At 36.9% G+C, this 17,306-nt stretch overlaps 1 protein-coding gene across 6 annotated transcripts in view; it reads right to left on the bottom strand.

Moving 5' to 3' along the window:
* The window catches only part of LOC118982062 (integrator complex subunit 6-like), a 57,503-nt gene that overhangs the window by 13,727 nt on the left and 26,470 nt on the right, over positions 1–17,306 (bottom strand). For all 6 annotated transcript variants that reach the window (XM_037038955.1, XM_037038950.1, XM_037038953.1 and 3 more), the window contains 5 exons: positions 17,106–17,234; positions 14,562–14,725; positions 12,097–12,249; positions 7,633–7,765; positions 477–571 (listed from right to left, as the gene is read on the bottom strand). In XM_037038955.1, the coding sequence (XP_036894850.1) occupies positions 477–571; positions 7,633–7,765; positions 12,097–12,249; positions 14,562–14,725; positions 17,106–17,234 (674 nt within the window). The remainder of the gene's footprint in view (positions 1–476; positions 572–7,632; positions 7,766–12,096; positions 12,250–14,561; positions 14,726–17,105; positions 17,235–17,306) is intronic.

Genomic DNA, 17,306 nt, shown 5'->3' with positions numbered 1-17,306 from the left:
TTTTTGGATCCCGACCCTTTGCCCCTATACAAGTGCTTCTGCTTCATGCTGTGTTTAAGACACATTTTAACAGGCAATAAGCAAATATGTCTTCAGAATTTTTTTCAGAGGGAAACTCCATATTGAGAATTTCTAGAGTTAAAAAGGAAAGTTAATATAATACATGAATCCAGACCTATTCTTCTTCAATTCCAAAATTATAATTCCTAAGGTTAATTTTAATAAGAGAAATATAGATGTGTTTTATAAAAAATAACCATGGCAGTTAAAGGAAATAATATAAACAAAACAGTTCTCTTTGTTTTACTATGACATCTCCAAGCTCTTATACATAATTTGAGAAGATAATGGCAACACAAATATTTATAAATTAAAAAAGTCTCATTCCAGGGGTAAAGTTTTTGATTAAATATATATTTCTTGTAGCAAGAATCAGTACTGATACATTTAATACATATATACACATAAATACATACTAATAGGTAATATGGAGGCAGAGTTTTTAAGTAGCTGTCAAAAGCCTGTCGCCACTTCAGATTTGGCTTAAGCTTGTGAACTTTAAACAAGTCATCTGTAAGAGAAAATCAAATAAAATATTACATTATTCCAATCTCAAATATCAAGATCTAAATCAAGCAACCCACTTCTATTATATCATTTCCTGGAAATCTCAAGTTTTACTTACATTAGATGAACCTTTCATTGGAATTAATTTGTCTTTTTTTAGTACTATTTATACCAAAGTTCTATACAGTATTTTTCTAGAAAATGAAATAAATTCTCAAGTTACATATTTCTCTTTTGCCTGTGAGGCTACATAAAGTATAATATTACAACACTAACTCTGATCTATGTGAAATATTTTTTGACCTTTTACATATTGGTAACTCAACTGTTGTGATTATCACTTGACAAGGAATCCATGGTTACTTGTTGATGGAATATTACCTTAATCTAAATAGAGGATGTGAAAAACAACAATAACAACAAAACTGAATTCATACCAAGAACAGATTGGTGGTTGCCAGAGGTAAGCATAGAGTGGGAGATGGGCAAAATGACTGAAGGTGGTCAGGTAATACAAACTCGCAATTACAAATAAGTCATGTGAATACTATGTACAGCACAGTGACTAAAGTTAATAGTACTGTAGTGCATATCTGGAAGTTGCTAACAGTATATCTTAAAACTTTTCATCGTAAGATAAAAATTGTAACTATGTATGGTAATAGATGTTAACTAGACTTACCCTGGTGATCATTTCACAATAATACAAATATCGAATCATTATGTTATATATCTGAAACTGATATGATGTTATATATCAATTATATTTCCATAACAAATAAACAAATATAGTGTCATACTTTTTGCTGAAAGACCAAAGTAAGAGTCTTCAAAAAGTATATGAGCACAAAAGTTAAGCCTCTAATCTCTAGGTAATGATGGCAAGCTCTAAATTATATTTTAAATTCTCCACAATCAGCCTAAACTTTGTTAGCCATATTTCCCCCTCTTTATTTCTTTGCTTTCAATGGTCAGACATTTTAAACCAAACTTTCGGTCTCTCAAATATTAGTTAACAAGTGGGCACCAGATGGGAGTGGGGTTGAGAGGATGGATAAAAAAGGATAAGGGAATAAGAAGTACAAATTAGGATTTACAGAACAGTCACCAGGATGTAAAGTACAGCATGAGGAATACAGTCAATAATACTATAATAACTATCTATGGTGCCTGGTGGGTACTAGACTTATTGGGATGATCACTTAGTAAGTTATATAATGTACAATCGCTAAATTGTATATCTGAAATTAATATAATATTGTATGTCAACTGTAATTGAAAAATAAAAAATACTTTAAAAGATTGGGTGATGGCATTAGTAAAAGCAAGTAGAAATGTTATGCTGAAGTTTAAATTCTGCACAACTAAATATGTTTCTTGAATATCATGTGAATTAATAAAACTAAAGATATTTCCTTAAATAAGCAGATCCCCCATCTTTTCACACCTATAATTCATTATTTTATTTCATTTTTATTTTTTAATTCATTATTTTAATAACCTAAATGCATTCTATACACCACATGAAAATTTCTAAAACATCTCATTATTTCCTTCCAAGGGTAAGACAAAATATTCTTTTCTAATGTAATAATTTAAATTGACATCCCCAGATATCAACATGAACCTGCCACACTTACCATAAATACCAAAGATTTTTACAAATTCATCCTTTGTTTTGTTTCTTGAGGTTTCATTGGTTCTTATCCAAAACCAAATGCCTTTACTTCTAATGACAAGGCAATTCCTATACCATATGCATAATTTATCTACAAATAGGGCTGTTCTTTGAAATTCTGAATTACTTTAGTTAAGAACTATCATTCTTCTCACTTCATAGATGAAACAACTGAAGCACAGAGAGGTTAAGTATCTTATCCATGGTCACAAAGCTAGGAAACAGCAGAGCCAGGATTCATACTAGGGTAGCTATGCCCTACAGTACATACTCTTAAGCACTATGGAAGCTACATAACCCAGAAAGTGAAGTAATGGTAGAAATATAAAGTGTCTATTTCAGAACCTCAACATGAAACCCAAGTTTGAGATTCACAGGCACAAGGACCTCCAGCCTCAAAGGCTGTGAAAACCCCATGCTTCTTAGAATATACAAGTTATATAAAAGCCTGGAAATAGGTATATGAAGCCAAAGGGCAGAATGGGAACTAAGCCAAGGAATGGATAGCCCTGAAATGAATATGTGGGTTTAGGGAGGGGGAAGGAATAAAAGATGCCTCAGAGGATTCTGGTTTGGGATATTTGCAAAAGCATCATTTGCACTGGATTCTTGGTGTTTTAGGTTAATGAGGACCATGTTAAATGCCACATATGTCTCTCTGGTGTTAGAAGACATTTCAGAGAGAAGGAAAATGGCATTTATGGAATAGAGTGACACAGACTAACAGGTAACCAGGAAGACAGTGTCAGGATTTGACCTTACATATTACTGGGGACTCTGAGAATGTGGCAACTTAAGCACAGAAGATTTGAGGCAAAGGAAGATCTAAATGCTTCCTCTTAACTGTTATGTCATGTCCACATCTGACCTCTATTACCTGCAAGTCCAGCCAAGACCAATTTTAGAGGGTTAATCTTGCTATTACAAAGTGCTATGTGTCTCAATTTCTGACTGAAGACCAGCTACTCTACTTAGGGGCATTTTCATATAATGATTTGGAAGGCAACCTGAGTTTAGAACAAAGATGAAATACTAGAATTCAACCCATAATAGTTCTAAAACCTTTTCTACTGCCCTGCAGTAATGAAGGCACCTCCACCCCTATGGTGTCCGTGGAGACCATGTGAGGATGAGAAATGAAGAACCCCTACTTCTCCCAACCAGGATGGTATCATTTTAGTGAAGATCCAGAACTCCTATCCCTGCACAGCAGTAGCAAGGAGCCCCCTCCATCTGGGGGTCAAGAGAGGCCAGTTGGGGAACCTGGACTTCTACCCGCTTGGCACCAATGAGGCAGTACCTCAAAATCTCTGCCTGAAAATTATTCACCATACCAGGAACGAGGAAGATCTCAAAACAAATTCAAAATGACAACCAAGAGACATTAACACCAAAATCACAAAAGGGGAAGGGTCAAGTCAAGGAACATGTACAAAGGACCCATGAACAAGGACAGTGGGGTGGAGATTGTCTTTGGGAGCAGAGGTTGGACAGGGCAGGGGAGGGCAACAGAGGGAAAATGGGGACAACTGTGACTGAACAACAATAAAAAATAATCAATAAAAGAAAAGGGCAGAAGATGAAAAATTGGGACAACTGTAACAGAATAACAATGAAAATGATTTAAAATATTCAGTATAGGTTTAAAGGACCCACCATAACAAAAAAAATATTTCAACACCCAATTATAGACACAATTGAAACAAATGAAAGAAAATTAAAAGCCTCAGGAAAGAACTAGAAAGTGAGAGTTGAAGCTATAAAGAAGAACCAAATGGAAATCTTCGAATTCAAAAAAAGCAATAACAACAACAACAACAAAAAGCACAATGGGTGGACTCAAAGGCAGAATACAGGGTATAGAGGAAATAGTAAACTGGAAAATAGAATAGAAATCACCCAATATGGCCCTGGCTGATGTGGCTCAGTAGATTGAGTGCTGGCCTGTGAATCAAATGGTCACCGATTCAATTCCCAGTTCAGGCATGTGCTTGGGTTGCAGGCCAGGTCCCCAGTAGGGGGCATGCAAGAGGCAACCACACACTGATGTTTCTCTCCCTCTCTTTCTCCTTCCCTTCTCTTCTCTCTAAATATAGACATATAAATCCTTTAAAAGAGAAAAAATTAAAGATTTTATTTATTTATCTTTAGAGGGGAAGGGGAGACGGAGAGAAATATCAGTGTATGGTTGCCTCTTGTGTGTCCCCTGCTGGGAACTTGCCTGCAACCCAGGCATGTGCCCTGACTGGGAATCAAACCTCGATCCTTTGGTTCACAGGCCCGCTCTCAATCCACTGAGCTACACCAGCCAGGGCGAGAAAATATTTTTTTAAAAGAAATCACCCAATATGAGTAACAGAAAACACACCTCCCCCCAAAATGACCAGATGTATGATTTGCAAGTTTTCCCCATTCCATTGGTTGCCTTGTCACTCTGTGGGTTGTGTCCTTTGATGTACAAAAGGTTTTAAGTTTTATGTAGTCCATGTGTTTATTTGTGCTTCTGTTCTCTGTGTTTTTGGTGTCATGTCTATTTTTATTTTTTACAACTGCATGTAAATCTATAATTTTCTCAAAATAAAATGTGTACTTAAAATAGAAAAATAATACTATTTACAGTTTAAATAAAGAGTATCTAGTGTAATCCTTCACTGTATAATCTGAAAACTGAGGTCATAAATGTAGCTTGTTTTGCCAGAACATAATTTTATTCTCCTACTATAAACCTTGATCAATGATTCAGGGTCAAAGTGTAGTACCAAAACATGGAATTGGAATGAGCAAAAAAGAAGAAAACTGAAAATTATTATATTGAATTAAAAATCAAAACACACAAGTAAAAAAAAAGAAAAAGGGGTAAATCCACAAAATACAGGGAGTTTTTGTTGGTAGTCTTATTAATCAGACACCTAACCTATATTATACATCAGTGACAATCACATTTTAGAGGATACTTTTAGACTAAGAAATAAAGAAAATAGACTGACTACACAGAACAATCATGCTAGTATATTTATCATGACCCATTCTTAACCTTAACTTGCAACTTTTGAACCCATAAAATGCAATTAAAAATTATGCAACATGGAACACTTAAAAGAATTGCTTTTTTGGGTACATTTAATACATAGAGTATTTATAGCAATAAAAAGAAATCTTATGCTTTTAAAGATAATTTTTGGTTTTCAATAAATGGAAGATGGATAAAAGGCAAATGTAAGTCATGCTACCATAAAATTCTTAGAGGAGAACATAGGCAGGAAAATTTCCGATATTCCATGCAGGAATATTTTCATGGATATGTCCCCTAGTGCAAGGGGCATAAAGGAAAGAATAAACAAATGAAACTTCATCAAATTAAAATTTCAGGGGAAAAGGGGAAGGATTCACAGGAACAAGTATAAAGGACACATGGACAAAAACTAAGTAAGGCAGAGGGCGAAATGGGAGGGAGGTGGGGAGCACTGGAGGAGTGGGCTGGCATGGTAGTAAAAGACAGAAAACTGTACTTTAACAATAATTTAATAAATTAATTTTTTTAAAAGTTTCTGCATGGCTAAAGAAATCATCAGCAAAATGAAAAGGGAACCAACCATATGGGAAAACATATTTGCCAGTTATATCTCTGACAAGGGTTTGAGCTCCAAAATATATAAAGAATTCACATGACTCCATACCAGGAAGACAAACAATCCGATTACAAAATGGGCAAAAGGACCTGAACAGATGCTTCTCCAAGGAGGACATACAGAGGGCCCAGAGAGATATGAAAGGATGCTCAGCATCACTAGCTATCAGAGAGATGCAAATTAAAACCACAATGAGATACCACTTCACAACTGGTTGGAATGGCCATCATAAACTAATCAACAAGCATCAACTACTGGAGAGGTTGTAGAGAAATGGGAACCCTAGTACACTGTTGGTGGGAATACAGACTGGTGCAGCCACTGTGGAAAACAGTATGGAATTTCCCCAAAAAACTAAAAATGGAAATGCCTTTTGACCCAGCAATTCCACTGCTGGGATTATACCCTACGAATCCTGAAACACCAATTCAAAAGAACCTATGCACCTCAATGTTCATAGCGGTGCAATTTACAATAGCCAGGTGCTAGAAACAGGGTAAGTGCCCATCATTAAATGAGTGGATCAAAAAACTGTGGTACTTTTATACAATGGAATACTACACAGCAGAAAGAAAAAGGGAGCTCCTATCCTCTGTGTGACAGCATGGATAAAACTGGAAAGCATTATGCTAAGTGAAGTAAGCCAGGCAGTGAAAGACAAACACGATATGATCTCACCTGTAAGAGGAACCTAGTGTACCCATCTGGTATCATACATAGCTATTACAATATTATTGAGTGTATTTCTTATGCTGTACTTGGTTATTGTAAGTTTGTACACAGCCTTTGTGCAGTTTTTATAACTGGCAATTTGCACAACTTAATCCCTTCTCCTTTTTTACCCAACCCCCAAAATCCCTCCCATTTGGAATCATCAAAAAGTTCTCTATATCTGTGAGTTTGCCTCTGTTTTGCTCATTTATTTTTTTAGATTCCACATATACATGAAAACATATGCTATTTGTCTATCTGGCTTATTTTACTTATAATAAAAATATTATGCTTTTAATGATTATATTCAAACTCAGTAAAGGTTTGGTCCTCTTTGCAAAAATTAAGAAACTTCATCAAATAAAAAAAAAGAAACTTCACCAAATAAAATGCTCACAACTTTACAACTAGAAGGATACCATATGGTATTATATTACTCTAAAAAAATGTGGCTCTTTAAATGAGAAAAAAATCTCAACACAGGTTTTTGGTGATATCTGAATAACAGCTTGTGGAGTTGTTCCTTTTAGAACATTGCCATGGAAACCACAGCTTTTACAACTACAATTATTGCAGAATTTACTCTTGTACCTAAAACAAATGCCTCAAGAACATCAAATATTCTTTTGTGGAGGAATTAGTGTGAGCCAATACTGCTACAGAAGTCCTACTTTCTGAAGAAAACCATTATATTTTTGGAGCTTTAATCCAAATAATGGTATTTTTTGGCTTAAACTGGCCTATGAAATGGCAAGTACACTTAAAACTGGGGGTTAGGGTGGGGGTGACAGCATTGGACCTTGCAACATAAAGAACAGCATAAAAATCACACACCAGAGCTGTCTCTTCTGTTTGATGTGAAAACAAGAAAAAGAAAACAAAACAGAAAAGTGTGAAAATTCTATACTTTCAAATCAGTTTTTAGATTTTAGATTTTATATAATCAGATATCAGCTACTCTTTGATATATGTAAAGTGCTTAGCCCACCATGTATTTTTTGTTTTGTTGTATTCCAAAGATGATTAAATAGGACATACTTTACTTACCTAAAAGAGGGAGTAAAACTGGGTAGTTGTACGGCATCACAAAGAGATTTACACAAGTTAAAGTTGTACTAGCTTTTAAATAACCAAATGGATATCCAAGTTCATTATATTTTCCACTGCTAGTAACAAATACCTGAGAATAACATGACATAATATACAGTTATGACAATAAGGATTTTATGTAAAACTAAACTCACAGCAATATTCCATAGCCACATCTATGGCACAACTAATTGTAATTTTAAAATGAGAATAGCGCTTTTAGCCTATGGTTATATGAAATATATAATACTAAATAAGAATGTTAAGACTGCAATTCTTTCAGAACTTATAATAAGAAATGAAACTGTTGCCCTGGCTGGTGTGGCTCAGTGGATTGAGTGCTGGCCTGTGAACCAAAGGTTTACTGGTTCAATTCCCAGTCAGGGCATGTTGTAGACCGCTCTGCCTGGTTCTAGAAATTGTATCTCAATCCCTTGTGGCTAAGGGCTGGCAAGGGATGACCTTTGGAATGGGAGTCACAGGAGACAAAGCTTGTCTCTGGCAGCAAGCGCTGCCTCAGTTTCCTTTCCCTGCCCCCAAAGCTTGGTGGGAAGTCAATGATGGGTAAGACGCACCCCCCCCCAACAGCGGGGAACAACCTAAACCAGACTCGATCACTTGGAGGCCTTCATGGAAGGACTCGGGCGGGGGGGGCTTCAACAAAAAGGGAGCAATGGACTCTTGCCCCCCATCTTTCACAAAGCCCGAGTTCTCATGTTCTTTGGGAGAAATGTTTCCTGGCTCTAATCCCCTGAGGCCTGAATACCTGTTGGGGAGAAGTGCAGCTCCTTGCCTTGCTAGAGCATGTCCTGGGGAAAAATCTGGCATCACAAAGACTTCCTGATAAACCTGTGAAATCTGCTCTGCTAAGAGGGCTTTCATTCATATATTAAGGGTTCGAGCAAGAAACCCTAAAACTCTGTTCTTGACAGACTCTGACTCATACCAAACCCTCAGATTTCTTTGAATTGTTATCTACTGTTTGATCCTTGCCGCCCTGTGTTCCTGTGTATTGCAAACCAATAAAAGTCCCTGGAGGAGGGGGCTAGAGGCCTCATTTTCCTCAGAGAAACTGGCTGCTGCTGGCCTTTTTCCCCTGAGAAACTGGCCACAGCTCACGGCCTTTTTCCTCTGGGAAAATGGCCACTTCTCCTCCCTAAGCAGAGCACATCATGTCTCAGTCACATTTACTCTCATTCGTGGCAGTTGGGGGGACTTGCTAGGAAAGTCACCCCAACAAGGGCACATGTCTGGGTTGCAGGCCAGGTCCCCAATAGGGGGCACACAAGAGGCAACCACACATTGCTGTTTCTCTCCCTCCCTTCCTTCCCCTTTCTGTAAAAATAAATAAATAAAATCTTTTAAAAAAGAAATGAAACTGTAATATGCAATAACCATTCAGTTTGTAGTCTACATCACCAATTCCCAAATATTTACTTGGTTAACACATGGAAAATAAGACTGAAATATCATTAAGTGATACTGGCCATTAAAACAAATTGACTAACCAGCAAAACAAACAAGCAGGCAAAATAAAAACAAAGACTGAAATAGAGAACAGGGGGACAGTGACCAGAACAGGGGACAGTGATCAGGGGGAGGGGAGGGAATTTCAGGGGAAAAAGGGGAAGGGTTTTCAGGAACAAGTATAAAGGACACATAGGCAAAAACTAAGGGGGGTGGAAATGGGAGGGAGGTGGGGAGCACTGGGGGGCGTGGGCTGGGATGGGAGTAAAAGACAGAAAACTGTACTTGAACAATAATTAAATAAAAATTATTTTAAAAATTGACTTTTCAAAAGAAGAAATGGTGACCACAGTAAAGACTTTTAGGAAATGGAATGTAGCCCCATGCCTAGAGCAAAGCCCATCTGAAGGACTATGCTAAAAAAGGGATTATGCTAACACTCTTCATGTGTATTACTATTAAATCTTGCCCAACTTCCCTTTGATGCCCCATTCTCCTGCCCACTATTCATTTTTTATCCAATAAATATTTACTGATAAGTCAGGCACCGCTGCTAATTATTTTGAGGCAGCAAGGAGATACTTTGGTTCAATCTGGAAATCATTGATCTTGTAAACTATGCTGGTAGAGCAAACATTCAATAATAATTAAAACATTAATCTTTATCTCATATGACTATCATCTGATTCCTTATTGATATTCTTGATTCGATATATATTATATTGTCAGGTCCCATATACTTGATATGCTGTGCTGGAGTCCTCTAGCTACCACATTTTCTCTGTGTTTCACAAGTCCTTCAACAGTATCATTTAAGAGAAAAATCAAACTCTGATGGTGGACAGGATCCATTTACCTTGATAATTCTTGGTGCCAGCACTATCACCTGCCAGTTCACTAAATCCTTGCTATACTTAGTTATAGCTAAGAATAAATCCTTCCTATGTAATTTATGATTCCACAAAACAATGAGTTGTGCTAAAACATGACTCATCTATCAGATTTCATGTGTTCATTTGAAGCTTAATATAAACAGAAAACAGTAATAAAACATGTTGGATTTCCCCCCTGTTTCCTAATTGTGTATGCTAGAAGCAGGGGCTAAGGGGGATCATCATAAAGGATAAAAAACTTTGCACACAGCCATCAAAGGTCAGATCTGTGATTCCCATAAAGGAAAAGCACTGCTTTTGTTCCTTTCTCACATTCTTTCCCTCTCTTCCCTCCCTCCCTTTCTACCTTCCTTATTTCCCATAACTCTCTTGAGCTCCTTGAGTTCTCCAAATTCCTTATCACTTGCAGATTCATAGCATTTGGGGGTTCAAAGTGATCATTAGAGACCACCTAGTCTAGAAAAAATAAGCATCTGGTTCAAAACCTGGTGGCAGAGCTGGGGCTAAAATCCAGTCTCCATTATGGTTTTGCCAAATTTCCTGGCTCCTGGTTCATCTAAATCTTTTTCACACCCACTAACTAGTTAATCATATTAAAACTATTCTAAATCAAAGTAACATAAGGTACAGGAGAAAAGCATATGGCATATTGAGGGGTGGGGAAAGGAGCAAGGACAGAATTTAAGTTTCTTTGGAGAGCATTCACATGCAATGTGCTACATAGAAAAGAGGGTTTATTTTAGGGAAAAGGTAAAATTTATGATTTTTTTTGCAACTCTTTTTCAACCCATAAATTCAAATGACCTACGTTGACTTTAAGTTAGCATTCTATTACCCATATCTCTATATTTCGACAACATTTTGGGTATATTTTATTGAAATATAAACATACATCCAAAATAGTGCATGAATTGTAAGTATATATTATAGCTCAATGAATGTTCACAAAGTGAATTCACATGTGTGATCAGCACACAGCTCAAGAAATAGAACATGACTACAAGGCCCCTCATGTCCTTTTCTGGTTACTACTCTGCACCCTTGAGAGAAACCACTATCCTGACCTCTAATGAAGTAAATCAGTTTGTCCTCTTTTTGAATATACATAAAGCAGAATCATATAGTATGTGCCCTTCCATGTTTGCCTTCTTTCATTCAATGTTATATTTATTAGATTATTCTGTTTCTTGCACTTTCACATCCTTGCTTTAAGCCTGTTCCCTTTTTTTCTACCCAGTTTTAGCATCTTTGGAGGATTTAAGTAGCTTAAAGACAACTTCAATAGCATAAAACATATTTTAGTATGAAACAGATGGCAGTCTGAAAATGTTCCTTGTGTAAATAGAAACTAACAATTACTGATTGCTATACGATGCTATAGTTTAGAAATAGAACAAACATCTCTACAGTGTACAACTTCCTTATCACATCCAAATAAAAAGGCTATGACTGCTGTGTCGGATTTTTACAAATTAAAATCCAAAAGTGAGTCTAGTAAAGATCAGCAAGACCTCCTGGTTGAAGGATCACACTTGCAAGAGCCAGTGAATGTGCATTTGCTTTGTCTAAGTAAAATCCACACTACACACACCAATATGCTTGGCACCACAAAAAGAGTTTGATTATATTACACTAATACAGAAAGTTTCAGGGCTTATGGCTTTTTGTCACAATATCTTGTTCTTCTTATCCGTCAAATTCACACTAAGGGTTGAGAACTTTGCTTCAGCTGCAGAAGCCACAGCTAAATAAAATTATATCCCTTAGGTTAGGGATTCTTAACCTGGGGTCCCTGAATAGGTTTCAGGGGAATTCTCCAAATCCTCAAATACACAGGTTTCATCAGATTTGACTGCCTTACGTGGCAATGTACAGTAGTCTAATGATTCATATCAGTGTGAAATTATTTGCTTGGCCCTGTTGTCCACTTGATTACATTTTTGAGAAACATTATTCACAGACTAAGCCCAATTATTTCTAGATAAACCTTTGAAACTTGTTTAAACAATTCCCACATCCAAGAGTAGTTATAGATACTTGTTTAACAGGTAAGGATAAGTACCTGCCAGCAGGTATGGGGAGACTTGCGTTCCAAGATGTACTGAGTTAAAGGTGAAGGTTCAAGTTCATATTTATCAAAGGGAAGTTTGTCTATTACCATTGGCTCACAATCTATACAGGAGAACCTCACAATAGGATGAGACGTTCGTGGAGGCTAAAAAAACAAGAGGGGGGAAACATGGTCCATTACAAGTGGGCTTACATTTCTAACAATTCTGCAACCCCTTTTATAAACCATCACAGAAATATGGACTAGTGTTTTGAGAAAAAGACTGCTGGTCTCTAGGCATCACGAATGGCTTCAATAGGGGGAGAGCACTCAGATTCTTTATCTCTACCATCTATTTGGCAACAGGATAAAGAAAGGTAAATTACAATGCTCGTAAGTACAATCTCAGTGAAATAAAAAAATAAAACTGCTTTGAATATGTTTAAGAAGTCATTACAATTTGTAGGATCAAGCCTTGATTTCAGATCCATTTTGCAACCTCCAAGCAATATCTGTCCTTCATTCTTTTGTACCGTGAGGTTACAGATAGTCCAGACACTGCTGAAGAAGAAATCCATGAACCTTTCTAAGTAGGTAATAACAGAGCTAGAAAGCCACTAACAAGCCAGATGAAAAATTGTAAAGACATAGAAAAGGCAAAATAGAATACACCCAAACTGAGCCAGTCAAAACTCCAGGGCCCAGTAGAGTTTTTTCCAGTTGATTTTTTACAGCATTTCTCACACCCACACACTTGCTTTGAATAGCTAGATGTGGGGGTGCTTTTGGCTGGGCTGCAAAGGCCTGTGTGCCTGGGGAGCCAGAGCAGATTGATGGAGCAGCCATTTTATTAACAAGTGCAACTTGTGGGAATGGAGAGCATCAGAGAGAAAGGAATGGTGGCAGCAAGGGTAATATGGAGAGATAAGGAGATAAGGCAAGTCCTAGGGACAAGGGCGAGACATGGCTCCCCTTATTCTTGCTGAGAACTGTAAGGCTAATACAAATATAACAAAATATCTGTTTCCTTTACAAAAGGGGAAAACCTGCTCACTTCCTTTTATGACTTACAAACCTACAAGATGTTTTGGGAGCTGAGAAAAATAGCCTTCAAATGTGCTTTTAAATCTAAAGGCATGGTAACATGAACTACGTGTGAGTTACTTGGAGTTTCTTTACTCCATTTTTTTCTGGTTTTAATTTTAATTAAACTTGAGAAATATTTTGTCTTATTGATATAAACTTATAAAAAAGCAACAATGCCATGAGTGAATCCATGTCATTGGTAATAATGAAGTAACTTCATTATAACTAAAACATTTACTCAGGGGTTTAAAGGGGCATTGAGATTTGACCAGTGTGCCACCTTAGAGTCCTGAGGGAAGAAGGAAAAGATTTACCCTCTCCCACAGCAGAGGCTCAAAGGGTTCTTCAACCATCTGAAGAACCTTCAGGCCTTTCATGCCCCCTCCTGAAAAAATATGCAGGAGCCTAAAAATAGTAATCCAGGGAAAAATGCAGTTCATGCCAGAAATTTCTAAAACTTAGACAGACTGCATATCAGTTAAACCAGAAAGGTGCCAAACTGGAAGAGCAGCGATCCTTTTGGGGCCCTAGCCCCCCCTCCTGGAGGGAAGAAGGAAAATGAAAGGGAGAATTAAATTCATATAATTTGACTTTTTACTACATACTACCCCTATCACCAAAGCTAATTCATCAGGACTAAGCAGAACTAAAATATCAACTCCCCTTCTACCAAGTGCAATGCACAAAGAGGCAAATCCTTGCTTAGAGATAATTTTAAAATGTTGCTTAATCACCCTTCATTGAAAGGAATCTTGCCAAGGAACACAAGTCCAATGATTATAAAAAGATGAAAAGTAGGTCTACAAAGTTCCACTTGCTGTCTAATGACTTCCTGGGAGGAAGCAGAATGACCTCTAACTAGAGTGTGTTTCTAAACCTTATTTTTTACTTTCATGGAATTTATTGGGGTGACATTGGTTAATATAATTATATAGGTTTCAGGTGTACAAGTCTATATTATATCATCTGTATACTGCATTGTGCATTCACCACCCCCAAGTCATGGTTTAAATGTGTTTCTAGAACTTATACAAGGTTTAGAATAAGTCCTAATTTCTTTAGGATACAATGAAAAGCAATGCCAACACTACTAAATATTGTGTTTACCATGTAAATCAAGTCAGCTGCCCTGAAATAAAAACCAAGTCACAGATTGCAACGGCATTAAAAATAGCAATGCTTTAACATCCAAAAAAGGCAGTCCAAGTGGTAAAGGCAACTGAAAGAAAGAATGCCAGAATAGACGGTCCTCTCTTGCTTTTAGGTATATGCTAGACTTCGGGCAAGAGGTAGAAGGCATGGCTCAGAAGCCTCAAAGCTACTTTAAAAGGTTCACTGTAATCAGCAAATTGAAAATCCAGAAGGATGTTTACCTTCTGCTTTATACTTACTAGTGAAGGTAAATTCTGATCTGGCCAAAAAGATTCTGGAATGGGCCAATGTCCAACAGGAACACCAGTTTTAGAGTTAGGTCGTACATAAATGAGCTTATGACAACTATGCCATGGTTGAGTAGCAAATGAGTTGCCTGACCTAGATGAATCCATAAGTCCATCTAAAAGTTGAACAAAAGACAGATGAAGGCATGAATTTCTTTTTGCAGCTGCTCATCTGCTGGCATAAAATTTTCAGCTAAAATCAAGAACAAAACAGTGTTTCATGAAAAATGGAAGCAAAAAATGACTCTACTAGGATTTCTGAATGTTCTCCCTAGCAATTCTTTTCATCTCATCCATCCTTTCTAACCCAACATCCCACCCCCATCCTTAATTACAACCAAAATAGGCAGAATAGGGAAAACTATTGCAAAATTAGTTTTAAATTATCTGAGTTTTAGACAAATAAACACATCAAACCACTAGAGTTACTTTTTCAAATTAGGTAAATGAAATCGTTCATTTCCTGGTATAGTTTTACATTATTGGAATCTGACAAAATAGGTCATAAATTCCATTCATATTTTTTATAAACTCAATTAGATGACAAAAGTATTCTTTACTAAGCAGTTAGAACCAATCACCACAAAGGCAAAATAAAAACTATCCAACTCACTTAAAGATAAAAGAGATGCTGACAATATACTCTACGTACAGAGTTGGGGGAGGGCAAACAAAGCAAATGCATCAAGGTTACAGTGGACTAATTCATGACAGCTTCCCCATAACAATTAAAATTCCAAGGAAAATGCAGATATTGGAGATATTGTACAATGCTGCATAAAAATTATTCTGAATGTATTTTAATGATTTAAACTAGCATATTTCATTTGGCCCCCTGCAAAAAAAAGGGGCAAAACAGATCATTCATCAATCTAAATTACATTTCTAAAACATATGTTTTAATTATTTGAGTCTCATTTTTTGTAAATTACAGGTCATTTGATTTATTTATTTGTTACTTCAAACAAGTAACTACTTTAGACCAACAGATTTATTGGCATCTATGAGGTTCTAGACAATACATGGAATTGCTTCAGGGAAATAAGAGACCTCTCCTCCGGAGCCCTGGCTGGTGTAGCTCAGTGGATTGAGCGCGGGCCTGCGACTCAGATGATCGTGGTTCGATTCCCAGTCAGGGCACATGCCTGGGTTGCAGGCCAGTTCCCTGCAGGCCAGTTCCCAGCAGGGGACGCACGAAAGGCAACCACACATTGTTGTTTCTCTCCCTCTCTCCTTCCCTTCCCCTCTAAAGATAAATAAATAAAATCTTTAAAAAAAATTAAAAAAAAAAGAGACCTCTCCTCCGAAGTTGAGCTCACAATTCTGGGGATGCACATTTTTCTGAGAAGAGAGTTCTTAGATTTCATGAGAATCTCAATGATTAACAAGTCTAGATGAAGGGTAAATGGAGCTACAAAGAAAATCTGAGCTATTTATATGACACCAATTGATTTTCAGTATGAAAGTTCCCAGTTCGTGTGAAGGTAATGAACACAAAACTGTGGATTGAAAAGTCAATTGTTACCCATATAACATGTGCTTCCTTTATGCTTAGCTTAATTAATTTAAAATAGGCTGTGACACCTAAGTTTTCTATGGCTGGTGTTCTTAAACTGGTGTCCAAGAAACACCTGAAATTAAATACAAAATTGTGTGTGTGCAGTCTATGCCCATTTTTCTAGGGAGAGGGGACACTGTTTTTCCAACAGTTTCTCAAAGGGTTCCAGGAACTAAACAGAAAAAAGATCAGTTACCACAGGATCCACTGTCTTCTGAAAGACACACATTTTAGAAAGACAGAAATGTATGTCTTTCTGCCCCTGTGTACTTGCCCCCTTTTGTTGTCTAGGCAGCTAGCTACCACTGATTGGGGCCACAGAAATGAAAATGCATGGATCAGATCAGACAAGCACTTTGGTAATGAGGTACACAAAAGTGTGTATGTATGTGAATTGTCAGCAATGAGGAGAAGCCTTTGTATAGAGAAGTTCCTTCCTCTATACAAAAATATACCTGCTTTCATCTATTTTGAGGTGTTGAACTTTCATTAAAAATCTCATTTGAAGATAAAAAGTTCTGTAGTTAAAAAGCGGCCAGGAAAATACTGATGTAGGCTCTTATAGAATACACATTTGGGATGCTTACAAGACCAAAATCAGTTAAGTGGCACTCCCTAGTAAATCTCCAGATATTCTGTGAATGGAGAGGTAAATAATTCAGTGTCATCCTGGGACTGGGCCAGGGACTATGAGACGGGTAGGGAAAAAATAATTTTCTAAGGAAGATTTCACATCTAATTAAAGTTGCTAGAATTTGACTACCTGACATGCATATATAGAAAATGAATACATGGTAGCTCTTTGGATGGATGTTTGTAACCCCTTAAATGCATGTGGATAGTGAAGACTGTTTATTATGATTATTTTAATGTTTTTCCAATCACAGATGGCTCTCCTCAATAACAGTATAGGGTAAAAACAAAGTTATCTAACATACCTTCTCCAACAAGAAGTGGATCTGGTCCTGTTTTCTCAAAGTTAATAACTACACCACTTTGAACTTTTTGAACTAGAGATTCTAAACACTGATTCAACATTCTTTGTGTTCTAACACAGTAGGAGCGACCTATACCAGAAGGAAAAACAAATAGTACATGTTTGATCAAATAAAATACTGTTGCACAATAGGAGCATTTGA

Source organism: Sturnira hondurensis, unplaced genomic scaffold (assembly GCF_014824575.4).
Source record: "Sturnira hondurensis isolate 20B ecotype Veracruz unplaced genomic scaffold, ASM1482457v3 Scaffold0024912, whole genome shotgun sequence".
Classification (NCBI taxonomy): domain Eukaryota; kingdom Metazoa; phylum Chordata; class Mammalia; order Chiroptera; family Phyllostomidae; genus Sturnira; species Sturnira hondurensis.
The sequence above is the reverse complement of the archived record's forward strand: the minus strand, read 5'-3'. Positions and strand labels throughout refer to the sequence as shown.